The sequence below is a fragment of the Schistocerca nitens genome, chromosome 2, assembly GCF_023898315.1.
Source record: "Schistocerca nitens isolate TAMUIC-IGC-003100 chromosome 2, iqSchNite1.1, whole genome shotgun sequence".
Taxonomy (NCBI): domain Eukaryota; kingdom Metazoa; phylum Arthropoda; class Insecta; order Orthoptera; family Acrididae; genus Schistocerca; species Schistocerca nitens.
In genome coordinates, this window is record NC_064615.1 from 328,395,732 (window position 1) to 328,423,529 (window position 27,798).

Here is a 27,798-nt window from a genome sequence, read left to right on the forward strand (position 1 = left end):
TCCTTTCACATAGGTCTCCACATTCTAATGTTCTGACGAATTAAAGTGTGAGTGTGGATCTGGGTTATATTGGCTTATTCCCCCAAAACATCTTCCACTTCTTTATGAGGTGACGTACTTGCAATTTGCAGCCACTCTTCTTTACTGAATAGCCGGCTGCTGGAGACCCTCTTCACTTCTTCTCTGTGTCAAATTACACTAGGTACAGGAATTTTTAGACTCTTTCTACTTACGAAATAAGTTGACATACAAACTTTACTTTTCGTCAACTAACGAAGTATTTGACCTCCATACACAATAAAAATTTCACTTTCCAATGAATATGTAACTTCCTGCAAGTCTCTCATACACTCAGACATTAGAAACAAATGGAGTTACAGTTAAAACAAAGTTGGCTTGGATACCATGACCTTTCTTAACATGAATCATAAAATGAGTCTTGCTTCTAACAAAGTTGTGTCAAGAGTCTACAAGAGTATTCTTTGCAACTGTTCTTGTTTTAATAACAATAGTCAATGACGCAATAAGCACAGAGTTGCATATAAATTCCTGGTTCTTCCTTACACACTCACTAAAACATCTATGGATTGCCCGACGGGTACTTGTCGGTGCCGTCCGACCGCTGTGTCTACTTTCTTCACGTGACAGATTTTAAACCTGCACACACATACATGTGACATACAGTAGGTAGGATTCTACCATCTCACACTCATATCCAGAATATCGTGTGTTTGAGACGGTAGAAGGCTGAGTGGTTCTAGAATTTACACAGAAATTCTCGAATCACTACAATACACCCTGTAAAAGCCTACTACAGCATAGTCTACTGCATCACATGATCATGAGCTAAGGTGTGGGTTTTCATGTGAAGACTATTTTCTGACGACTCAATGGTTGGTCACAGTGTGGCCTTATAAGATAGCATTCCCTTTCCTAGCCTCTAACTGGCCACAACTAAGAGACAGAGACTCCACTGCAGCTTTACAACAGTTCTGTGACGTCAGTCACCGCTAACAGTCTTTAGTGATGAGTCACTGGGGGAGTCACTGCATGGAAGTTTGTGGTATGAGCAGAAGTGTGTTCACTGCTAATAATATTTAGTTTTACTACAGTATTATTAAGCTTTAATTACAATTCAGTGAGTTCGTAGCTTGTATTCAGATGATAAGGTAGAACACATATATGTGAATATAACATAATGCAATAATGCATATAACATAATGAATGAGTCCACTGCCATTAATTTGGAAGTTCATAGCAAGGGGTATTGTGATTGTATCAAGTGCAAGAGTTCACTGTCATTAATTTGGAAGTACATAGTAAGGTGTCTTGTGATTGTATCAGGCATCATGTTAAATGTGCGTCAAACATCTCAACACTAAATTCCTGATTACCATTAAAAAATTACACACTCATTATTGCAAAACAGACCTGCACATTCCTATAACAGATTCACAGACCCGAATAATAAACAGAACAATGACTGTGCAAGATCTTCTGTGAGAGGGGACAGCTTTAGATGACACCAGGTGATCAAACAGAGCTCTGGCGACATGTGCCTGATGTATATGTATCCATGAGAAAACCCCATGTGAACTGTTTGGTTGTTACAACAACCCACACCCTCATGTTCTTGAGATTTGCATGGTGCCCAGTAGAAATATAATGGACTTTAATTTATGGTGACTGGCAGTAAATTGGAAACTTCTTTGAACATTACATCAGAACTAGGTTGCTTGTAAAAACATTCAATGATTAATGTAAGTTCACCTAAGCCAGCTGCTCAGTTCCAGATAACTTCGCAATAAGACTTAATTTTGACCATGATCTGCATAATGTTATTGTCAATTGCATTGAACACTTCTCCCCCCCCCCCCCCCCCTTCCCATCGATGTCTAACTTGCCATTTCCAGGAACATTCCATGACTTGAGTGTGGCAGCATTAGCACTGCAAGGAGATGAGAAAATTTTCAGAACAAAGATGCACAGAATAATAAGTTCTTACCTATTTTGACAGTTGCTGTGCTGGGATCGTCACAATCTTGCTGTGGTGCACACACCTTCGTAACTTCAAAAATATAATAACCTGGGAAGTGCATTGTATCATACTTCATTTCCATTCCCAAGTCAGCAATATTGCAGTCATTGTCAGAGAAAAACTTTTCCTTCTGTTTTATTTTACCATCTCTCCTCACAACCACTTCATATTTTGCAGGCTCTTCACTAAAGGGATGATGCCAATGAGCTATCAGCAATGGCAGCTGCCATTCAATGTACACAAATTTATTTTTCCACTTTGGTGTAAAACGCACTGCTGAAATAAGAATATTAAATCAATTCGTACTCTATTCCTGCACACAGAGGGAAGGTGTTAGCAACAGACATACAATTTTACAATTATTCTTGCAATGACAAAAATTCCCTTATGTTTTACTTGTGACAAAGTTAATGTTACAGTCTTACACTTTAAAACAAGTAATGACAAATGAATACAAACATATCATCAGGAAAATTATCTTTTAAGTACAGTGGACTCAAAAAATGAAATTATAAAGCTACTTCAAAGTGATACTGAAACACTAAAAACAGAATTATTCACTATAAAGAAAGAAAACGATAGATTAATATATGAAAAGCAGTCCTGAAATACAACAAATGGAAAAGCAAGACAGCGAAAACACATGTGCCCCTACGACCACTAAAAACACAACACATACAGCATTACCGAAGTCATGATAAACTTAGCAAGCCAAAAATCTGTAGATAAATACAAATGGAAGACGGAGACATACTATAAAAGTAAAGAAAACACCACAGCTGTGCAAAGGGATGACAATGAGTTTTTAATAATTGGCGACTCACTGCTGAAAAATATTGCTGTCCCCAACTGCAAAATCGACACAAACTGCAAATTAGAATGCAAAAAATCAACAAATATTTTTAAAAATGGTAAATTCAAAGCAAACAACTACATAACCAGATTCTGGAACCAAGTTGTATCTTCATACACGGAACAAATTCATTAAGAAGCAGAAGTGACGAAGGAATTATTAACAACACAAGAAATGTGTGTGATTTATTCGGCAAGACGTATCTATGCGGGATCCTGGCTAATACTTAGCAGAATCATAAAAAGGTCAGCGAGTGACAAATATATCTCCAAAACAAATTATGCTGCCAAAGTACAGTGTGATCATCTTGGTGCCGTTTTCATAGATCCAAACAAATTTCTGAGTGAAAACTGCCTCGGAAAGGATGGCATGCATTTAAACAGTTAAGGGTCTGTAACACTCAACAAAGTTTGTGGCACAACTTGACTAGAAGAAGGGATCGGTTGGTAGGACATGTTTTGAGGCATCAAGGGATCACAAATTTAGCATTGGAGGGCACCGTGGAGGGTAAAAATGGACATGTTTTGAGGCATCAAGGGATCACAAATTTAGCATTGGAGGGCACCGTGGAGGGTAAAAATCGTAGAGGGAGACCAAGACATGAATACACTAAGCAGATTCAAAAGGATGTAGGTTGCAGTAGGTACTGGGAGATGAAGAAGCTTGCACAGGATAGAGTAGCATGGAGAGCTGCATCAAACCAGTCTCAGGACTGAAGACCACAACAACAACAACAACACTCAACAGAATGTTTACAGATGTCTGCAAAGTGACCAGAAGAAAGGGAAACTAATATGGCCTGATGGGGGTGAAAAACCAATTGCTAAAGCTGAAAAAGCAAATTATAAGCACCACATGAAAAAGGAGGAACTACAGAATATGCTCTCAGAATGCAGCCCACAATATGTAAGTCAACAAAAGAAAAATTACATAAAAGTACTACATCAGAATATTCAATACGACGGTAACAAGAAACTAGAAGGAGAAGTAGTTCTAAGTGAAATACAACCAGACGTACTATCAGACATGTATCAGTGAACATGCTCTAACTGAAACCCAGATACCTAACTTGACAATAAAGGACTGTATCTTATCTAGTTACTTCTGTAGAACTGAACATAAGGGTGGTGGAGCTTCCATATATATTGAAACAGGAAAACTCCTAAAGACAGCAAACAGTAAAGGTGTGAGATGACCTATAGAGAAAAAGACTTTGAAATTACTGGTGTAGTGACTGATGACTTTAGATTGTTTTGTGTGTACAGATCACCAAGCGGCAAGATTACTATCTTTCTGAAAAAAAAATGGCCAACTTACTAAGAAGGAAGATGAAGAAAAACATTCTTATATGTGGAGACTTCAATACTGACATGGGAAAAGAATCAGAACCAAGATAATATTTTGAAGAATTGTTAATACAACGCGATATGGAGGCAACAATATATGCAACAACAAGAGTGACTTCTCAAAGCCAGACAGTTATTGACAACATCATTACTAATGTTAATAGGTCTAACTATGAGTCACATGCTGTCCAAACAGAAATATCTTATCATCATAGACAGCTGATCTGCTTCTGCATAAGTAAGGACATAATATCTGACTCAAAACAAACAACCAAAGCAGTTAGGAACATCAGTAACAAAATATTAACACATTTAGAACAATATGAAGCAGGGACAACTGGAATGAAGCCCTACAGATGCAGAATGTAAATGAAAAATATGATTAATTTATTACAAAAATTAAACACCATTTTAATGTAGAATTCCACAAAAAAAAGACATAAAAAAAGATGCAGCATCAGACAAAGTGGATTACTAGTAAGGTAACAGAACTGTGAATGAAGCTGCAGGATCTGAGATGGAGGGGTGAAGATGAAAATTACAAAATGCTGCAAAGGAAGTATAGAAAAATGATAGGAGAGGCAAAATCAAGAGCAATATATGCTACCTTCCTAAACTCAAGAAGCAAGACAAAGGCAGCCTGGAATGCAATTAATGGTGAAAGACAGGAACAACCTGGACCAAACAAAGAAAAAGATATCAGGTCAATGAAAATAAACAACACAGTGATTACAGATGGTAGATAAATAGCTAACATAATCAGTGATAACTATATACATGTGGTAGAGAACTTAAAATTGGAAAGAAATAGTCCACAATAAAGCAAGTAAGTGAGCAAATAATATCAGCTCTCTCAGAGAGGGAATTTTTCCAGTAAAACTGAAGATAAGCCGGGTGGTACCACTGTACAAGAAAGGTGATAAGGACAACCCCAACAACTACAAGCCAGTTTCACTGATATCAGGTTTCTCAAAAATCCTAGAAATGGTTGTGTATGATAGATTACTTGATTGTCTGGACAAATACAACATTCTCATACCATCACAGCACGGTTTTAGAAAGATTAGATCTACGGAATCAGGAATTGCCAGTCTGACAGATGCATATTAAGAAGAAAGACTTCTGAAACATGCCGAAACTGCTTCAAATGACTAGGCATCTTAACTTTTTCCTCCTGGTTCATGTATAAAACTGTACGAAGTGTCACAAAAGGTAGTGCAGATGGGCTACAAATGCTGGTGTACACACCCACAACACATGGAGGAAGAATGACACACAAAGCATACTCAACTGATTGACAATGCTTGAAAGAGGACCCCAGTACTCAGGTATCAAATTACTAAGAAGTCTGCCTCAAAAAACTGCGTGATAATGTACAAGACACTAAGTTTTCAAAGAACCTAATTTAAAAGACTATCTGGTGGAAAAAGAATTTTACAGTGTTGATGAGTAATGCTCAGATTAAACTTGTAAATATTGTTGATTATAATCAATGATGTTAGAACAGTTAGGAAGTATGTGATAATGAAGGTTTTTGTATTTCTGACATGTCCTAGATTACATCTACAATTGCTGGACACCATTTAATCCAGGATCAAATAAAATTCAATTCATATTTACATCCTTCTCCTATACCTGCTATGTTAAATTTAAGTAATACTTTTGTTACAAAATTTGTGTGAAGCATGTGCAAATGAGGAAAGCTGCCCACCAATTCCGAAAGATACATCAATTCATGATTCTCAACCTTGACAACAGAAATGCCACAAAGCAAAAACTACCAGAACTCTCATCTACATCTGCAACAGTAAGAACTACGCTTTTCAACTTCTGGTAGGTAAAGCTGCAGTTATTAGCTTCAAATATAGTTTCAGAGAAATGAGTGGTAAATAATTGAAAAATATACTTCTAAAAAGATATACAAAGAAAGCCTTTGGTCATCTAAAATGGAAGGACTGACTGAAGGAACTGAAGAAAGCACAGCTAGACTACAAAGACCACAGACCAGTACAGAACATGCAGAAAACAGTTGTTACTGGTGGACCAACAACATCAGAAGCAGTACAGATTCAGGTATGAGCCTGGCAAGGATGGATGTTACGAGTAATTAGTTTCAACCTATTCAAAGTGATGGCACTTAAGAAACTCAGAGAATGCTTAAGAGATGTAGTACCACATGAAAAAGGACAGCTGCCTTGTAAGTTCCCAATAACAGAGTAGCATGCAACCATATTTCATCGCAAGCTGAAGAAATTATGTCAAATTCTGACAACAATATAACCACTCAATATACAACATATTTTTTAAAAAATTGGGCCTATCTGACAATAGATATTCAATGTAACAATAAAAGAGATCAAAAGTTATGGTACATAATATACAAACTTACTGTGCAAAAAATTGATAAGTGTAACATCAGATTGCCAATACTTTCTGAATCACTACTTTAATTGTTCAGTATTTATATGAGAGAGTGATCATAAATTATTAATTATCAATGTCTCAAAAAATAAGTTAGTGTAATTTTGCCAACTTGCAACCAAGCTATCACCTTCCAGATTAGCCTAGACTTCTGTTACAGCAGAGATCAATCTGTCACCACAACTTTTGTTTCAAAACTACAGAAAAAAAATGATGCTGCTATGGTGGCAATTGAAGGTAATGTCAGATGACCTAACATAACAATAAACACCTGTGAATGACACTAAATGACTCCAATTTTGGTACTTAAAATACATTGCTTCTCATTGGTTACCTACAATTATCCTCCTACTGGATATACAAATACACTGTATACCAATCCGTGTACTGCATAGGAAATAGCCTTGGCTGACTCTACTGCTGTACTTGGCTTAAGCCACTTACTTGTGTCCATGTACACTTGGAAACATTTATTCCACAATAGTTTTAACACAGCATAAATATCTCAAAGAATTGCATTTTTAACCATCAGCTGTAGAAATAAACCTTTATTCTCATTATTATTTACCAATTTCAAAATAAAGATTTATTTGTACAGCAAATGGTTCAAAATGCAGTTCTTTAAGTATCTGACAGTTTTAGAATACCACTTCACTAAAATATTATGTACATATATATGTATATAGTAAATCTAATCTAATCTAATACATTACATACAATGCAGTGTACAGCAGAGTGCATTTCCCATTGGCCATTGTACCACATATTATAATTTCTTCCTGTAGAGGGTGCAGGAAGAATTACTGTTTAAGTGTGTGTGTGCATCACCTTTCTGTGCTTTGTCAGGTGCACAATTTTTTACATTTCTGTACATTCAAAACAAATTGCCAAACTTTGGAGCTATCTGTAGTTTCTTTGCACTGGATATTGAAAAGCTACTATCTCCTTGCACCCAATCTCACAACTGGCAGTACAATTGTTATTTTTGTACCTTCTTGGAGGTTTCTTGTTCCTGAAAGTCTGTTACAGTATACGTGCACTGATCAATATACGTTTTATAGTGCTAACAAAGAATTACTGTAGTTAAAATGTTGTTGCTGAGACCCTCCACTCAGAAATGAAATGACAGCTAAGTACGATGTGTAACTTAATTGTGGGACCATATTCAAAAGTGTTTTTGAGTTACTATACATTTAAAATTTTTCAGAACTTTTTTTCCATTACAAGGTTCTGTGTTCTCTTAACCTATGTCACCACAGCTATTTAATCGAGAGTAGCAGACGAAGAGTTTGTTCGAAAGTATCATGGTAAAAGTCTGGTTTTGTAATAGTCAGAAACTTACTGCAGTTTCTTTATCCACTAAGTACACTGATCAGCAACACAAATACTGAGTAATGAACCCAGTAACTGAGTAACACGTACCTCTTATTTTGTCAAACACTAAGAGTTTAAATATTACAAAATACTAGTTATTCAGAAAATAACCAAACCACCAACAGAAAAATATTTAGCCAAGAAACTCATTCAAGCAATAAGTACAGTGACTACCAAAGAAGAATAAAAAGGTACAATAGCATACACCTGTCTATTGGTGAGTCCAGCCTGAAGGTAAATCTACCAAATTCATCCTGTGTTCCACCAGATGCATGGTATTCTAACATGATGTTTTGGTCAGTCATATTGGGACTGAGGAGTCGACAACTGTAAAACAACTCCTTAATATTGAACCGCTTTGCTGCTCTCTTACTCAGTTCTATGGTTCGGCAAAGAGACCAACTCCTCTCCATGCCACTCAGACGAAACTGCAGTTCTGCGAAAATAAAAATGTGTCATTAGAAATACAATAATCTTGTCACAATGATGTATTACATCTCAGATGGTTTACTGAAATATAAAAATTAAGATTTAAACAACATTCATGTATATATAAATAACTCATTTTGGTGAGTGGAAGATCTGTTTCTCTTCACTCTGATTCTGTTTTGTATTTGTACGACCATCTTAACACACAGTTGACAGGAGTCTACTGTATATATTTTACACCCTAAATCAAATAATGCTTCAGTATAGCCATTTAAGTGTATACAGTGCCAGGAAATTATAGCCATAACACCATCAGTTCAAGATACAAAGAGTTTGTAAAATCTGAGGATATAGTGAGAATACGAATCATTTAAGATTATTGTAGAAGTTCTGCTGTAATTCAGTCTGTAGACTGATAACTGCCCTGCATCTAAGAAGTCATACTTTGCTGGAGAAGTTACTGAAGTCTTGCAAGTTAGAATCATAACAGAACAAGCAAGGGGATAAACTGTGTTGTTATTTGGCATGGTCAAAGTGGTTATTTGTGGATCATAATGCATATCTCATTCTCTTACAGTTGGAGGAGTAAACATAACAATTCATCAAATAGTTGAAGTGCCACTGGTGAGTTGCTTTACTCCTCATATTAATTATAATCCACCACGGGTTTTTCATTCCAGTATATCTTACAGTTTCCATTTGTCATCTGTATGACAGAGTATTTGTTTTCTCTCTTGTTTTCTGTACCCTCTACATTTATCTCTTCAATACAGGACTGCTAGCAAAAGCATACAAAGTATATACTGTTATTATGTGCATATGTTCTGCTATCATCACAAGAAGTTCATCTAGCAGTTGATGTTGGAGTGAATGGGCATAGTTAAGTCATACCATACATCAATAATAAATTTATGGTACGTTTTGCATTATATACTGAATAAGATGTTGTTATGTTCTCTATGTAACAGCAGGAATAGTTCACATAATTTTCATTTATTTTATTTTCAGAGTTAAGTAACAAACACACACACACACACAGGTCAGTGTGATTATTCTAATCATTTTGTTTGTCTAATCACCACTCACCATTTAAATGTCATTGTCTCTCCCCATTTTTATTTGTGAACAATGTGTATTTAGCTAACATTCTCTTGTCAGAAAAGAAATTAATGAATCTTCCATCACGTATCATTGCAAGCAGCACTCCTTCCCATCTTCACTGCACCAGACAGCAGTCACTATCATTTGACGGAAATGAAGGAACTTACAAACATGTTTGCATACTTTATTCATTGCTTAGCTATGGAGTACTAACTTTTCAGCCGTATGTGTTATATCAAGTTTGTTTTGCCACTTTGTGGTGAAAGTAAATGTTGTAAATGGTAACTAACATCACTGAAGTCAGTTCTTCAAAACACTATTTAGTTAGTTAAGTAATATAAAAAGATGTGACAATGCAAAAGAGCGTAAATTATTATGAAAAAGATAGATTGTTACCTTATAGAGGAGACATTGAGTCATAGACAGGCATAACAAAAAGACTGCTACAAATTTGAGCTTGCAGCCAAAAGGTCTTCTTCTAAAGTAGAAAACACACACACTCATTCAGTCACAACTCACACACTCAACTGCTGTGTACAGACACTGAGGCCAGCCTCAGTGGTCTTTTGGCTGAAAGCTCAAATGTATAGCAGTCTTTTTGCTGTGTCTGTCTGTGACTCAACATCTACTCTTTATGGTGAGTAGCAGTCTGTCCTTTTCATAATACTTTCATCATTCCATCCTAGATTTTCCATTGTACAAAATAGTTTAAGGTAAAACGTAATGTTAAGTACAGACAATTCCCCTTAGAGCCTTTAAATTTCAGGGACAAAATTGGTGCTCAATATTTAGCTTCCATACTTTTGCAACACCAAAAACTCCTTTAAGTTCTTGACATCTTAGAAGAAACACAAAGAAAGAAAGAAGACTAAATGCCCATTGACGACACTGTTCATGACAGGGCAGATGCTCAGACTGAATAAGGATGGGGAAGGAATTTGGGTGTGCTCATTTCCTCTCAGCATTAGCCTTACATGAAACTAAGGATCATCTGAACCTATATTAACCTCCCTCCTGAATGTGCGTCCAGTGTCTAAGCCATTTCCCATCTCATTTTGTAAGAAACTAGAGAAGATCTTTAACTGCTTACAATGTAGAACTTAGTGTAAGCACAAAGGGGCAGAGTGGAAGAGAGGAGTGGTGAAGAGAGGAGAAATATCAGAGTAACTACAACATTCAATTGGCAATTAAGAACACTACAAAATAAAAGGCTTATAATAAACTCTCTGTAAAAAGAAAAAAAAAAGCATATGTGTATTCAAAGTTACCCATGACACACGTGCAGTTACAAATTAGCTTGCAGTCACAGAGAAAGAAATTAACTACGAATGAACATTATAGTGACAGATGGAAATGTGTAATGAATAAGTTTTATATGCAATGCAACAATTCCATTAATATATTTCTAACTGGGTTGACTCCAAAATGCTCAACATGTTTTGTGTTGAATATTATATCATTACTAAAGTAGCAGATAGTAAACACAAAAAAATTTAATGTTATTTAATGAGATGCTGATTAAATAATGTGGAAGTTGCATCTGAAATACAAAGTGATCATTCTGAGATCAAGTTAATAACCTTTTTAACACACCTGATTAGTCTGTAACAGGACGATTACAATATCATGCAGACAGCAGCCATTTCTACGACACATGTACTTTCTACAAATCAGACAAAACAGAAAGGTAGAACAATGTGATACATTGGTTGTTCCTCAAACTGGTTCATTGAAGATGGTTCTAGCGATAACTGCAGTTGGACAGCCTACTGCATACAGACTAATCATATTCTGCCTCAAGATTTTACATATATCACTGAACGGGAATTCTCTGTCATGGGATGACAATGTTCCAGCAGTATCTGCAGAATATACACTTAATGACAAGCATTTTGTGTCATCTGAATCCTGAAAATGTAGTAAATAGTAATAATTCATTCTTTTTTCTATGTGTTGGACCAAAATAAAGTTATATTTATGTTGGATCTAGGAGAACTGACTCCCAAAGCCACAGAATTCACAAGATGAATAGTAAAATCTGACATAGTTAGGATAAGTTGCTCACTAGGTATTTTATTATGCCAAGGAAACAGTGCTGTGATTTCAGGTCTTCAGCTGTAGTAAAAATGTTATAGGACATTAAGATAATACTGCCACCTTGCAAATTACTGATAAATTATAAAAGGGATACCTCTGCAATTAAACAGGTAACTCCAAACTCAGTTTAAGAAGGACCCGCCTTCCACGAGAAGATAGGAAGTGAAGATTTCCCTTCTCCTCATAACAGTTTGTTCAGTATGAGTTTGTGTTTGGAATGAAGACTTCTTTTTTCCCAAAAACAATTATTTCCTTTTCATCATTGTTCCCTTTTAGAGATAAGCACTTTTCCCTGTTTCCCAGTGTAAAATGATATGTTATCTCATCTGACAGTGAAATATGAGTATGGCAAAGGGTAGACATGGCGTGCTCCAGCCAACGTAAATGAACCAGTGCAGATGGACAATGTGGAGAGATTGACAGCTATCAGAAGTTGCAGTTTCACCACATATCTACCCAGCTGTGAGTTGTTAGCATGGATAATAATGGTGCTCTAGTTGAAAACTTGAAAATGGGGGAATTCCATAGTCCCTAAGATAATAACGACAACAAAGAAACTGAACATAACAGATATTAAATAATCAAGACCATTCTCCAAAAGAGAAATTAGAAATGCACCCATTTTGTCAAAAGAAAGGTTAATAATTTACAGCAAACTGACTTTTATTAAATTTACAACATCTATGAAAATTAATGACAGCTAAACTGGATCATGATTTAATCAATTACTTGTTGAAGCTATCCAATATCTCACTGCAGTATTGTGAAGTAAACATTTTTCCTTTTCTTATTAAATCTGTTAGTATGGCATCCTCTGTGTCTCAAAAATTTGTAACTACAATTTTTCCAGTTGACTGGACAGTTTTTGCTGTCTTTGAAGCAGATTCACCACGAGTAACCCATTGTTTTGATTGTTGTTGAACTTCTGGAGAATTCAGTTCTCATTGCTGATGAAAACTCAATGTAAAAATTTGTTTAGATCTCTCTTAAATTGTTTCAAACACAGCTTCATAGTTGAAAGCCACATCCACTCGCTGTTCACGATCACCTACTGTTGCACTGGGTGGGGATGTGGATGTGCCAGCATATGCATGTACACATGCATTCTGAATACGAAACAAATTTAAGATATGTTACCATGTTCAATTAGTAGTTTGCGTGGCTGTCTATTACTCAGCATCTCTGTTATATGCTGAGTAGTCATCTTTACTCAATCCAATGTTTATAACCAGCCCTGGAATTTCTGGTAGCATATTAGTTTTAACTTTAATCAGTCAACCAGCATGTAAACATATCACTGTAATTATAATTCAATATAAACTTTCTTTGGACAAAATCAATTACATTCATAAATATTTGAAAACGGATAGAACAACTGTATTTTATTCTGTTATCTTCTGCTACCCACCACGAACCATGGACCTTGCCGTTGGTGGGGAGGCTTGCGTGCCTCAGCGATACAGATAGCCGTACCGTAGGTGCAACCACAACGGAGGGGTATCTGTTGAGAGGCCAGACAAACGTGTGGTTCCTGAAGAGGGGCAGCAGCCTTTTCAGTAGTTGCAAGGGCAACAGTCTGGATGATTGACTGATCTGGCCTTGTAACAATAACCAAAACGGCCTTGCTGTGCTGGTACTGCGAACGGCTGAAAGCAAGGGGAAACTACAGCCGTAATTTTTCCCGAGGGCATCCAGCTTTACTGTATGATTAAATGATGATGGCGTCCTCTTGGGTAAAATATTCCGGAGGTAAAATAGTCCCCCATTCGGATCTCCGGGCGGGGACTACTCAAGAGGATGTCGTTATCAGGAGAAAGAAAACTGGCGTTCTATGGATCGGAGCGTGGAATGTCAGATCCCTTAATCGGGCAGGTAGGTTAGAAAATTTAAAAAGGGAAATGGATAGGTTGAAGTTAGATATAGTGGGAATTAGTGAAGTTCGGTGGCAGGAGGAACAAGACTTCTGGTCAGGTGACTACAGGGTTATAAACACAAAATCAAATAGGGGTAATGCAGGAGTAGGTTTAATAATGAATAGGAAAATAGGAATGCGGGTAAGCTACTACAAATAGCATAGTGAACACATTATTGTGGCCAAGATAGATACGAAGCCCACACCTACTACAGTGGTACAAGTTTATATGCCGACTAGCTCTGCAGATGACGAAGAGATTGAAGAGATGTATGATGAAATAAAAGAAATTATTGAGATAGTGAAGGGAGACGAAAATTTAATAGTCATGGGTGACTGGAATTCGAGTGTAGGAAAAGGGAGAGAAGGAAACATAGTAGGTGAATATGGATTGGGGATAAGAAATGAAAGAGAAAGCCGCCTGTAAGAATTTTGCACAGAGCATAACTTAATCATAGCTAACACTTGGTTTAAGAATCATGAAAGAAGGTTGGATACATGGAAGAACCATGGAGATACTAAAAGGTATCAGATAGATTATTTAATGGTAAGACAGAGATTTAGGAACCAGGTTTTAAATTGTAAGACATTTCCAGGGACAGATGTGGACTCTGACCACAATCTATTGCTTACGAACTGTAGATTAAAACTGAAGAAAGCGCAAAAAGGTGGGAATTTAAGGAGATGGGACCTGAATAAACTGAAAGAACCAGAGGTTGTACAGAGTTTCAGGGACAGCATAAGGGAACAACTGACAGGAATGGGGGAAAGAAATACAGTAGAAGAAGAATGGGTAGCTCTGAGGGATGAAGTAGTGAAGGCAGCAGAGGATCAAGTAGGTAAAAAGACGAGGGCTAGTAGAAATCCTTGGGTAACAGAAGAAATATTGAATTTAATTGATGAAAGCAGAAAATATAAAAATGCAGTAAATGAAGCAGGCAAAAAGGAATACAAACGTCTCAAAAATGAGACCGACAGGAAGTGCAAAATGGCTAAGCAGGGATGGCTAGAGGACAAATGTAAGGATGTAGAGGCTTATCTCACTAGGGGTAAGATAGATACTGCCTACAGGAAAATTAAAGAGACATTTGGAGATAAGAGAACAACTTGTATGAATATCAAGAGCTCAGATGGAAACCCAGTTCTAAGCAAAGAAGGGAAAGCAGAAAGATGGAAGGAGTATATAGAGGGTCTATACAAGGGCGATGTACTTGAGGACAATATTATGGAAATGGAAGAGGATGTAGACGAAGATGAAATGGGAGATACGATAGTGCGTGAAGAGTTTGACAGAGCACTGAAAGACCTGAGTCGAAACAAGGCCCTCGGGGTAGACAACATTCCATTGGAACTACTGACGGCCTTGGGAGAGCCAGTCCTGACAAAACTCTACCATCTGGTGAGCAAGATGTATGAAACAGGCGAAATACCCTCAGACTTCAAGAAGAATATAATAATTCCAATCCCAAAGAAAGCAGGTGTTGACAGATGTGAAAATTACCGAACTATCAGTTTAATAAGTCACAGCTGCAAAATACTAACACGAATTCTTTACAAACGCATGGAAAAACTAGTAGAAGCCGACCTTGGGGCAGATCAGTTTGGATTCCGTAGAAATGTTGGAACACGTGAGGCAATACTGACCCTACGACTTATCTTAGAAGAAAGATTAAGGAAAGGCAAACCTACGTTTCTAGAATTTGTAGACTTCGAGAAAGCTTTTGACAATGTTGACTGGAATACTCTCTTTCAAATTCTAAAGGTGGCAGGGGTAAAATACAGGGAGCGAAAGGCTATTTACAATTTGTACAGAAACCAGATGGCAGTTATAAGAGTCGAGGGACATGAAAGGGAAGCAGTGGTTGGGAAGGGAGTAAGACAGGGTTGTAGCCTCTCCCCGATGTTGTTCAATCTGTATATTGAGCAAGCAGTAAAGGAAACAAAAGAAAAATTCAGAGTAGGTATTAAAATCCATGGAGAAGAAATAAAAACTTTGAGGTTCGCCGATGACATTGTAATTCTGTCAGAGACAGCAAAGGCCTTGGAAGAGCAGTTGAATGGAATGGATAGTGTCTTGAAAGGAGGATATAAGATGAACATCAACAAAAGTTGAGCACTGAAAGACCTGAGTCGAAACAAGGCCCTCGGGGTAGACAACATTCCATTGGAACTACTGACGGCCTTGGGAGAGCCAGTCCTGACAAAACTCTACCATCTGGTGAGCAAGATGTATGAAACAGGCGAAATACCCTCAGACTTCAAGAAGAATATAATAATTCCAATCCCAAAGAAAGCAGGTGTTGACAGATGTGAAAATTACCGAACTATCAGTTTAATAAGTCACAGCTGCAAAATACTAACACGAATTCTTTACAAACGCATGGAAAAACTAGTAGAAGCCGACCTTGGGGCAGATCAGTTTGGATTCCGTAGAAATGTTGGAACACGTGAGGCAATACTGACCCTACGACTTATCTTAGAAGAAAGATTAAGGAAAGGCAAACCTACGTTTCTAGCATTTGTAGACTTCGAGAAAGCTTTTGACAATGTTGACTGGAATACTCTCTTTCAAATTCTAAAGGTGGCAGGGGTAAAATACAGGGAGCGACAGGCTATTTACAATTTGTACAGAAACCAGATGGCAGTTATAAGAGTCGAGGGACATGAAAGGGAAGCAGTGGTTGGGAAGGGAGTAAGACAGGGTTGTAGCCTCTCCCCGATGTTGTTCAATCTGTATATTGAGCAAGCAGTAAAGGAAACAAAAGAAAAATTCAGAGTAGGTATTAAAATCCATGGAGAAGAAATAAAAACTTTGAGGTTCGCCGATGACATTGTAATTCTGTCAGAGACAGCAAAGGCCTTGGAAGAGCAGTTGAATGGAATGGATAGTGTCTTGAAAGGAGGATATAAGATGAACATCAACAAAAGCAAAACGAGGATAATGGAATGTAGTCAAATTAAGTCGGGTGATGGTGAGGGAATTAGATTAGGAAATGAGACACTTAAAGTAGTAAAGGAGTTTTGCTATTTGGGGTGCAAAATAACTGATGATGGTCGAAGTAGAGAGGATATAAAATGTAGACTGGCAATGGCAAGGAAAGCGTTTCTGAAGAAGAGAAATTTGTTAACATCGAGTATAGATTTAAGTGTCAGGAAGTCGTTTCTGAAAGTATTTGTATGGAGTGCAGCCATGTATGGAAGTGAAACATGGACGATAAATAGTTTGGACAAGAAGAGAATAGAAGCTTTCGAAATGTGGTGCTACAGAAGAATGTTGAAGATTAGATGGGTGGATCATGTAAGTAGTGAGGAAGTACTGAATAGGATTGGGGAGAAGAGAAGTTTCTGGCACAACTTGACCAGAAGACGGGATCGGTTGGTAGGACATGTTCTGAGGCATCAATTTCCAATTTAGTATTGGAGGGCAGTGTGGAGGGTAAAAATCGTAGAGGGAGACCAAGAGATGAATACACTAAGCAGATTCAGAAGGATGTAGGTTGCAGTAGGTACTGGGAGATGAAGAAGCTTGCACAGGATGGAGTAGCATGGAGAGCTGCATCAAACCAGTCTCAGGACTGAAGACCACAACAACAACAACATCTTCTGCTAAGTGACATACGGTGAATGTAGAAGCACAGTACCCCAACAAAAACAAAAAAATCTTCTTAGTAATGCCATGTTTAGATTGTAGTATATGAAGATTGGCAATGGAAAATGTCCTGACTGCCATTTCTTCCCAAAATGCATTTTCAGTGCTGTTGTGTTCTCAGTATACTGCTGCATGTCCCTAGATTTGATCCAGATACCAAAGTAAGTAAATGGTGTATGTGATCTGTGCCAAGCTGTGCTTCCCTTTGAGTTCCAAAATTTAAAAGATAAGAGAAGTGACTTTTGTTGTCTACAATTCTACCATTTAAAAGCTCAATGCTTATTTCTGTACTGGTATTAACATAAATAATATATGGTGCCTCAGTATTAATGGCACAATGGAACAATAACTTTCTTCCTGCTATTTTATTGAAAACATGTTCTTGAGATCGTTGCTGTGTACAAAACACAAGTTGATTTACGCAAAGAACAAAATAGGACCGCCCCCTGTTCATAGTGCTGTTTATTTACACAAACAGTGTCATTAATGGTTTTGAATCGACAGATTCATCTTCAGGGAGCTGTTCATGTTACATTTATGTTGCATTTGATGTTTACATTCATTTTGAGAAAAAAAGCCAACAACTAATGTAAACAACTTCAAATGTAATATAAATGAACTTGTTGTCCAAAACTGGTAACAGCACTATTTGTGTACATAAATAGCATTCTTAACAGTAACTTGTTGCTGTTCCCCTCTTTGCACTAATCAACTTGTAAAACCCCTCTGATTGGCACATAGTGACATTCAGTTTCCTGGTACGGCATTTAGAATGTTCTTATTAAAGTACTTATTTTATAATTTCAACAATGCAAAATCCAGGATGGAATGTAACAATATTATGAAAAGGATAGTTGCTACTCAGCATATAGTGGAGATGCTGAGTTGCAGATAGGCACAACAAAAAGACTGTCAGAAAATGAGCTTTTGGCCAACAGGTCCTTTGTAGGAGACAGGAAACACACACACACACACACACACACATACGCGCGCGCGCGCGTGTACGCATGCACGCACAACTCACACACCCATGACTGCACACTCTGGCTGCTGAGGCCGCACTGCGAGCAGCAGTGCATTATGAGAGACACAACCGGATGGTGGGGGTAAGGAGGAGGCTGGGGAGGGATAGCAGGGTAGTGGTGGTGGTGGTGGTGGGGGGGGGGACAATGCTGCTTGAGGGAGCATACAGGGATGAGGTGAAGAGAGGGTAGGGCAGTTAGGTGCATTCAGGAGGTTAGACGGAGAGCGAGGGAGGTTTATCAGAAAAGAAGAGAGGTACAAAACTGTGGCTGCGTTGGTGGAATAGAGGACTGTGTAGTGTTGGAATGGGAACAGAGAAGGGGCTAGAGAGTAAGGACAAAGACTAACAAAGGTTGAGGTTAGGAGGACTATGAGAACGCAGGATATATTGCAGGGAGAGTTCCCACCTGTGCAGCTCAGAAAAGCTGGTGTTTGTGGGAAGTACCCAGATGGTACAGGCTGTGAAGCAATCACTGAAATTAAGAACATTGTGTTGGGCAGCAAGCTCAGCAATGGGGTGGTCCAACTGTTTCTTGGTCACAGTTTGTCAGTGGCAATTCATGTAGACAGACAGCTTGTTAGCTGTCATGCCCACAAAGAATGCAGCACAGTGGTTTCACAGGTAGGCCTGCATTTGATGGGATAGATGATGCTTGTGACCAGATTGGAGTATATGGTGGTGGGAGGATGTATGGGACAGGTCTTGCATCTAGGTCAATTACAGAGATATGAGCCATAAGACAAGGGGTTAGGAGCAGTTGTGTAGGGATGGACGAGAATATTGTATAAGTTTGGAGGGCGGCGGAATACCACATTGGGAGGGGTGGAAAGGATAGTGGGTAGGACATTTCTCATTTCAGAGCACTGCAAGAGGTAGTCGAAACCCTGGCAGAGAATGTGATTCTGTTACTCCAGTTCTGGGTGGTACTGAGTGATGAGGCTTTGCACCCAGACAATGGGACTTTGGGAGCTGGTTGGTGACTGGAGAGATAGGGCATGGGAAGTCTGCTTTTGTACAAGGTTGAGAGAGTAATTATGGTCTGTGAAGGCCCCAATGAGAGCCCCGATGCATTTTGAAAGGGCCTGCTTGTCACAACAGATTCGACGGGCACAGGTGGCTAGGCTTTATGGAAGGGACTTCTTGGCATAAATGGGAGGCAGCTGTCAAACTGGAGGTATTGCTGGTGATTGGTAGCTTTGATATGGATGAAGGTATTGATATAGCCAACTTTGAGGTGGAGGTCAACTTGAGGAAGGCGGCTTAATGGATCAAGTAGTACAAGGCGAAGCAAATGGGGGGAGACGGTGTTGAGGTTCTGGAGGAATGTGGACAGGGTGTCCTTACCCTTGATCCAAATCATGAAGATGTCATCAATGAAACTGAACCAGGTGAGGGGTTTGGGATTCTAGGTATTTAGAGAGGATTTCTCTAGATGGCCCATGAATAAGTAGGCATAGGATGTTGCCATGCACGTGCCCATAGCCATACCCCAGATTTGTTTGCATAGGTAATGCCTTCAATGGAGAAGTAACTGTGGGCGAGGAGATAGTTGGCAATGGAAATTAGGAAGGAGGTTGTAGGCTTGGAAAGGTACTGTTAAACAGTGGTAAGGCCAGGGGCATTAGGCACGTTAGTTTAAGGGGAGGCGGCATTAGTAGTGATGAGCAGGGCACCATGTGTTAAAGGAACAGAACTGTGGACACTCGGGGAAGGAAATTCTTGGTATCTTTTACATAGGAGGGTAAGTGGCAGGTATTAGGCTAAAGGTGTTGGTCTATGAGAGCAGAGTTTCTGTCAGTGGGGGCACAGTAACCAGCCACAATGAGGTGTTCTGGGTGGTTGGGTCTATGAACTTTAGGAAGCATGTAGAAGGTGGAAGTGTGGGGAGTGATAGGATTGAGCAGAGAGACTCCGGGGAGAGGTCCTGGGATGGGCCTAATGATTTGAGAAGAGACTGAAGATCCTGCTGGATTTCTGGAATGGGGTCACTGTGGCAGAGTTTGTAGGCAGATGAATCTGACAGCTGGTGGAGTCCTTCCGCCAGGTAGTCCTCGCACTTCAAAAGAACAGTGGTGGAGCCTTTGTCGGCAGGCAGGATTTTAAGGTTGGGATCAGTTTTTAGGTGATGGATTGCAGTTCTTTCTGCAGAGGTACGGTTAGATTGCATATTGAGGGATTCAGGGCATTATGATGAGGTGAGCTTTGAGGTTAAGAAATTATGTAAAGTTAGAGGGGGCTGATTTGGTGGCAGTGGGTGTGGATGACGGTTGGATAGAGGAGTGAACTGAGTCAGGCAGGGTTCAATATTGGTCTTTGGTTGAGTCTGGTTGGTTGAGTTGGTGATGAAAAAGTGTTTCCATTGTAGGGACAGGGAGAAGGAGAAAATGCTGTTAACAAGTCCTGCATGACTGAATTTGGGAGTGGGGTAAAAGGTGAAGCCTTTGGGAAGGCCTGATACTTCTGGGGGGCTAAGGCTTTAGGACAAAAGGTTCATGACTGTGTTTCGGGTCTGTTCAGGTTCTGGATTCTGTATGGTGGTGGGAGGGAGTTTTTGATGTTGAGGTAAATGTAGTGGGTCTGAGAGCCAAGGTTTGTCAGCTATGGCGGGATGTGGGGGAGGTTTGGAGGTTGTTGTTGTAGAAGTGGTGGTCAGTGGTAATTCAAAACAAGAGCAGAAAGTGAACAAGGTGTCGGGGTTTTTTTTTTTTTTTTTTTTTTGGTAATGCTGTGAGGAGCATAATTAAGTGGTATCAGAATACCCTCCCAGTTTTTTGGATAAGTATCAGTTACATACAAACTGATATAAAATGATTTCAAATTCTCCTGGCAAATGTCAGATTTGCCACCTGGTATGTTTTCAATTTTTACTCTTCATATATCAACCATCAATATTTTTCATTGTGGTTTGATAGTAAAGATTAAAGTGCAATAGTTTGTCCTTGTGAGACTTCCTGGCAGATTAATACTGTGTGTAACACTGGGAGTTGAACCAGCAACCTTATCTCTCATGGGCAGCGCTCTTACTGAGTTATCCAGGGATGGCTCAACACCTGCCCATCCAGTGTCACTACTGCTGGTATCTCATCCTTTCCAAACTTGACAGATGGTCTTCCATATACAGGTCCAGATAGTAAGGAAAATTGCTGGTCTAGCAAGATATACACTACAACTTATATGGCATTTGGAAAGTGGAAAGAGATACTGGTGTAACTGAAACTGTCAGGAAGGGTCATTAGTTTTGCCTGGATATCTCAGTCAGCAAGCACACTGCAAGTGAAAGACAAGGTTCTGCTTACAAGTCTTCAAGCAGTTTTTGCTCTTTCACTTCTGACTAAGAAACATGACTGAAAACCATCACATCCTCCAGACACTCAAAGCTCTAAGCAAGACTACTATATATTGAATCATAAGCAACTTACACATATTACTTATTCAAATTCATACAATTATAATTACAATCAATGGGAAGATGCCTAACTCCTGTGACACCGCAAGTGCTAATTGTAATAATTTTGCTATAATTTTTGTCTTCCTGTTGTCTAAATTTAGCAATGTATTGAGGGAATTTTCTGGTAGATATACAAATATATTTATTGAACTTAATTGTATAATATTGCAAATGTATTAATGAATATTCTTTGGCCAAGAACAGCTATCATGAACTCTGCGCTGTGCTGGAGCTGTCCCATTTGGTCAGTGAGGCAAGGCAATGTGGTGGAAAACAGATACGCAGACTCGCTGATGTTCAAGTCAAGTTCATACCAACCTTTTCTTTTTCCCTCAGTTAAAGTATCAAACTGTATCCAATTTACACCTACACAATGCAGTATCTTGTGTATTTATTTGTGTTACTGTTACCTTTATTCAAACATTAAGGCATAACACAAACTTCCTACACACATAAACAACCACTTTGTTTTGTCCACGACATAAACAAAGCCAATAGAAAATAATAGTGAACACAATATCATCATCTGTATCCAATAAGGTACAAAAAACACCACACATAAGCTACACAAGATTGCACAATACACTATGCACAATAATTCCATTCTGTACATTTGATGTTGAGGCTTCTCGTCACACAGCTGGTACAGACATGCAGTAGCAATGTTCACTTTACAGATGATGTTCAAAAGTTACCACCTTGCATTTTCAAACACTTAGCCACTCACTCGATTGTACTTTGCTGGACTCTATGCAACACATCTGCACCCACCATTGCCGAAAACGTATGCATGCGATCTATTAGGTTGTGCCCATACATGGGTGGAGTACTATAAACTTGTTCCTTTAAGTGTACCCGCAAATAAAAATCTAGTAGATTAAGTTTTGGGGAACATGGAAGCAAGAACACTGGATCTCCACAGCCACCACATTTCACGGGAAACACTTCATTTAGTTACACACATTTGTTCCACAGTGTGGCAGTGCACCGTCATGCTGGAAATGTAACTGTCACTGAACACCAAGTGGAACATTTTCTAATGTGTCAGGCAAATTATTGCAAAGAAAGATATGATACAGGGGCACATTCAACTTGTCAAGCAATAGGTAGGGAACCAAAAGCAGTCCTCCCGTGATTCCAGCCCACAAGTTTATTCCAAAGCATGCCTCAAAGCCACATTCACAGGTGGCATGTCAGTTGTGTTCCGACCAACCCAGTTTTAGTCGTGCACTGCACAAACAGTAGACACATGCATGCAGTTTGATTGATTCCACTGTCATTGACAAAATGATCTGCTTTCAAACAACGAGAACTAGTGAACAGACGTCTAAAGAATAAAAATGATCCTGACAAGAATTCAAACCACAGCTCTGCGGTGGATGTGGGTTTGATGTCCTAGCAATCTACTCAGTGAGCTACAATGAGTGGTATGATAGTGTGGGCTGATAAATGTTCTTCTGTACATTCCAATGTGCTGTGCAGTGTGACAAGGTTCCAGGTTCTTGTTTTCATAGACGTTTTCAAAATGCACCTGATTCGATTTTACTAGACAAACTTTTGTCTTGAACCTGGTTGAGGGACCTTATGCAGACCTCCAAGTGCAGCATATTTTATTCACTCTGCATTACTCCAGTTGTGGATTACTGTCAAACTCGGACAAAGGAATAACTGCTCAAAATGTGACATATTTCTGAAGCCATCCATGCAGTCACTACTACATTTACGCACAACACTCCACTAATACTACTATGTTAACTGCATTTCATCAAAATACTCACTTGTCCATTTCACATTGATGAAAGACATATTGAGATTTGAAGAGAAGTTTATTACAACTGGATGCAAACGTACTGAGCCTAATCTCCTTTCATTCATGTTGCCGTCAAATTTGAAGGAATCACATTCTGAAACTTCAAAAGAAAAAAAAAAGTTTGAGAACAGAGTTAACAACAAAAAAGTAACATGTAGCAAGCAAAAATTCAGTATAAAACCTTCACATCAGTAAAACGTGGAATATTTTTAATGTTTCACATGTGACATATTAAATAACTTAGATGAAACAGCAGCAATACTCTAAAAACTTCCCAGTAATCCATTAGAAGAGCTTCTGCATAAACTCTCAACTAACAAACAAAAAAGGATGATAATAATAATAATAATAATAATAATAATAATAATAATAGGAGGAATGAACATGGATTCTTTAAGCTACAATGAAAATTATCTTAGGTTTTCTGACATGTTTTACTGCTATAAATATATCCATATAGCCTTGTCACCAACAAAAGCACCTGATGCACAGACTTGCAGTGACCATGTTGGTACAAATATACACAGGAAAGGATTAGTGGTAAAAACTATTGAAAACTCTCTCCTGGGTAACAGAGTTCTAGTCAAGGAGATTGGTAAAGATCATGAAACAGTGCCACAGAGTGACATTTGCATTTATAAATGATGAACTGACCATAAAAAACTTAGAGGTTCTTGAAAGAAAACTGTCAGCAGGAACACGAATTCATGTTATTGAAAATCAAGGAAATATTTGTGTAACATTAAACTACAGTTTTAATCACTTAAGGCCGATGTTAAAATTGTTAATGAAATCAGATAATCTACAGAATCTTAACCTTCCTTCAAAAAACTATAAATTTAGAGAGGTATGAAGGACTCACACCGATGAGCCAGAACATTATGACCACTGCCCACCACAAGACTGAATGACACCTGTTGGCATTGTACACACCTTACACTTAAAAGAAATTATGTAAGTGTAACATAGCAAAGTGGAGAACATTCTAGCAACAATAGGACCACAAATGGGTACATCCACTGACATTAACAACTTTGACAAAGTGCAGATAGTTACGGCCTAGTACTTGGGAATGAACATCTAGCAAACAGCAAAGCTATCTGACTGTTTAAATTTTACTGTGTTGAGTACCTGTTGAAAGTGGTTGAAGTACAGTGAACCCACAAATAGGCTAGAAGGTGGATATTCACACCTCAGAATAGAATGTGGAATTCATAGGATTTCCCACTCTATAAAGCAGGACAGGCAGTGATCTGTGGCAGATATGATAACGGAATACAATGCTATCACAGGCAAAATTGTTTAGGAGCACACTGTTCAGCGCACATTGTTGAACATGGGGTTCCACAGCAGGCAACCCACGCATGTTCCCATATTAACCCAACAGCACTGTCAATTACTAATGCAGTGAGCATGGGATCATCGAGATTAGACCAAGAATCAATGAAAAAGTGTCACCTGGTTTGATGAACCATGTTTCTTGTTACAGCAGGTTGGTGATCATGTCTGAATAGGCATTATCTGCTGGCCAGTTTATGGTCCAAGTGACTCAAGATGCCGCTTGGGGCATCAAGCGCGAGAGAGGTATTAGAGGTGCCACATCTGTGGGATTTACATTCAGAACATGTCACTATTAGTAGCAAAAACTGACGGGGGTGAAAGTGTACAAGGGAAAGAGAGAAAAGGGGGGAGGGGGGGGGGTCATCAAATGATAAGTCGCCTATGTGGAAAAATTTTCTCAAACTGGCCCTGGTCATCTAGGCACATGACTACACAGAACAAACACTGGACCTGACTGCTGGGACAGTATTATGCTACGGGGGACATTGTCTTTGATTACATGTGAGCTGAGGAAGGAATCAAAGACACCATGACAGCTGTGGAGGATAACTGACTGTGCCAGAAGGCTACAATCAAGCTTCAGTGGTTTGAAGGATGTGATAGTGATCTCAAGAGTGATGCCTTGGCCATCAAATTCGCCTGATCTGAACACGATGGAACCCATCCGGGATAATCTCAAGCACTCTCTTCATAGTCACAAATCACTGGCCTTTAATTTACGAGAATGAAGTCACCTGTGCAGGAACTTGTTGTATCCATGTCATGTAGAATCACTGCTGTGATGTGTTCCAAATGTGAACCAGTACACTATTGAACAGCTGGTCATCGTATTTTGGTCCATCAGTCTGTGGGGGTGGGGGGGGGGGGCAAATTCATGCTGATCATGAACGACAGACTGCCGTATATTTAGCATACTAAACAATTCGCACCATGGATTACAAAAACATATTTTACAGTAACAGTAGTAGCAACTTATTTCCATGAAGTGTTGAACAGACTCAATAAAAGGAACAAAGCCATTCGGACTTTTCTACATTTGTTGAAGGTTTTCAGTACTCTTATGGAAATTAGAGACTTCTGGTAACAGAGGAGAAGCACTGAATAGGTTAAATTCTTTTCTTAGTGGTATAAAATATTACGTTAAACTACATTATAAAAATGAAGAGATCATAATACTGAAATCATCACCGAGGATTCTAAGTTACATGGTGCAGTGGGGAAACAGTTTCGAGCCATTTTGTTTCTTGTGTATATTTATGATATAACACAGCTATCAAACTTGAAGTTAGTGAACTAAGCTGATGATGCACCATATATTACATGGGGCTGTACTAAATGGTTCAAATGGCTCTGAGCACTATGGGACTTAACATCTGTGGTCATCAGTCCCCTAGAACTTAGAACTACTTAAACCTAACTAACCTAAGGACATCACACACATCCATGCCCGAGGCAGGATTCGAACCTGCGACTGCAGCAGTCGCGCGGTTCCAGACTGCACGCCTAGAACCGCTAGACCACCGCGGCCGACAGGGGCTGTACTGATCAGTTAGTAACGCAAATCAATAAACAGAATTTGATCACAGAAAACCTTGTCAGTAATTTCACTTAATAATGATACAATGATCATGAAGAAATATTTCTTAAATTATAACCCACCCCAAGTGGACATAAATTCTGAATCAATGTTTTTAAGTATACAAGCTGATAAACATAAATTTTAGGTATTGTGGTGGTTGAGCATCTTACATGGAAAAGGCATATGAGCTACATATGTAACAATATTGGTTGCAAGATTTTAATGACTAAATGTCTCTCAACCATAACAACTTCTCCTACACTTAAACAAACCTACTGCAAATTAATTTACTACAATATGGGACTGAGATTTCTGGCGGGACAACTGCTGTGGATATGGAGGGGTTTTAAGCTTCAGAAGAGAGCAGGTAGAATAACTGTTAACATAAGTAAACAACAAGCCTGTAAGGACCATTTCCTTGAGAATAATTTACTAATGGTGTATTCACAGCTTGCTTCCTGATATAAAGCAACAAAATGGAAATCAATTGAACAAGAAATTAAAACAGATATTAATTAAAAGGTGGTAAAACTCACTCAGATTTTTTTACTCCATAATTATTAATGTCATTATTATTACCCTTGCAAAACTAGCTTCCTTTACTTTTTATGACAAGACTAGTGCACAAGACCCTCTTTTACATTTAACCATGCATACTTCACATTTTATCACTATATACATCATGAAACAAGCTACAAAAGGTCTTACATTTAGCACACACTCTAATGCTTTGAAGTTATTACAAAAATTGCATAACTGGAATACTCATTTACTAACAGGATGTGTGGAGAACATAGTAACAACAGGTCTAAACATTAAATTAACAACAACATGAAATGATAAGTGCTACTCACCACAAAGTGGGACCATTGAATTCCAGGCAGGCACAATGAAAAAGAATGCTGGATAAAATTCAGCTATTGGACTAAGTTCTTCCTCAAACATGGACAACAAAACTTGCACACATTTACACAAGCACAACTCACATACACAGGGTCAGTAATGATGTGTGTGCTACACCATAAATTTTACATACAACAGGTGTGTAAAAACAAATTATAAGGGCTGAGCAAAAATAAACTGGACCAGAATTTTTTTTACAACAACACTTACATGATGTTATTGTTGTTGTTGCTGTGGTCTTCAGTCCAAAGACTGGTTTGATGCAGCTCTCCATGATACTATATCCTGTGCAAGCCTCTTAATGTCCGAATAACTACTGCAACCTACATCCCTCTGAATCTGCTTACTGTATTTATCTCTTGGTCTCCCTCTACAATCCCCCCCCCCCTCCCACCTGCCACACACACACACACACACACACACACACACACACACACACACACACACACACACACACAAACTTTCCTCCTGCA

At 38.6% G+C, this 27,798-nt stretch overlaps 1 protein-coding gene across 2 annotated transcripts in view; it reads right to left on the reverse strand.

Annotated features, from left to right (window-relative positions):
• The window catches only part of LOC126234391 (uncharacterized), a 176,568-nt gene that overhangs the window by 115,956 nt on the left and 32,814 nt on the right, over positions 1-27,798 (reverse strand). The window contains exons 3-5 of one of the 2 annotated variants that reach the window (XM_049943080.1): positions 23,471-23,602; positions 8,238-8,468; positions 2,006-2,311 (exon numbers count right to left, since the gene is read on the reverse strand). In XM_049943080.1, the coding sequence (XP_049799037.1) occupies positions 2,006-2,311; positions 8,238-8,468; positions 23,471-23,602 (669 nt within the window). Of the gene's footprint in view, positions 1-2,005; positions 2,315-8,237; positions 8,469-23,470; positions 23,603-27,798 lie in introns of both variants that reach the window. The other variant, XM_049943079.1, reaches the window with a different exon arrangement.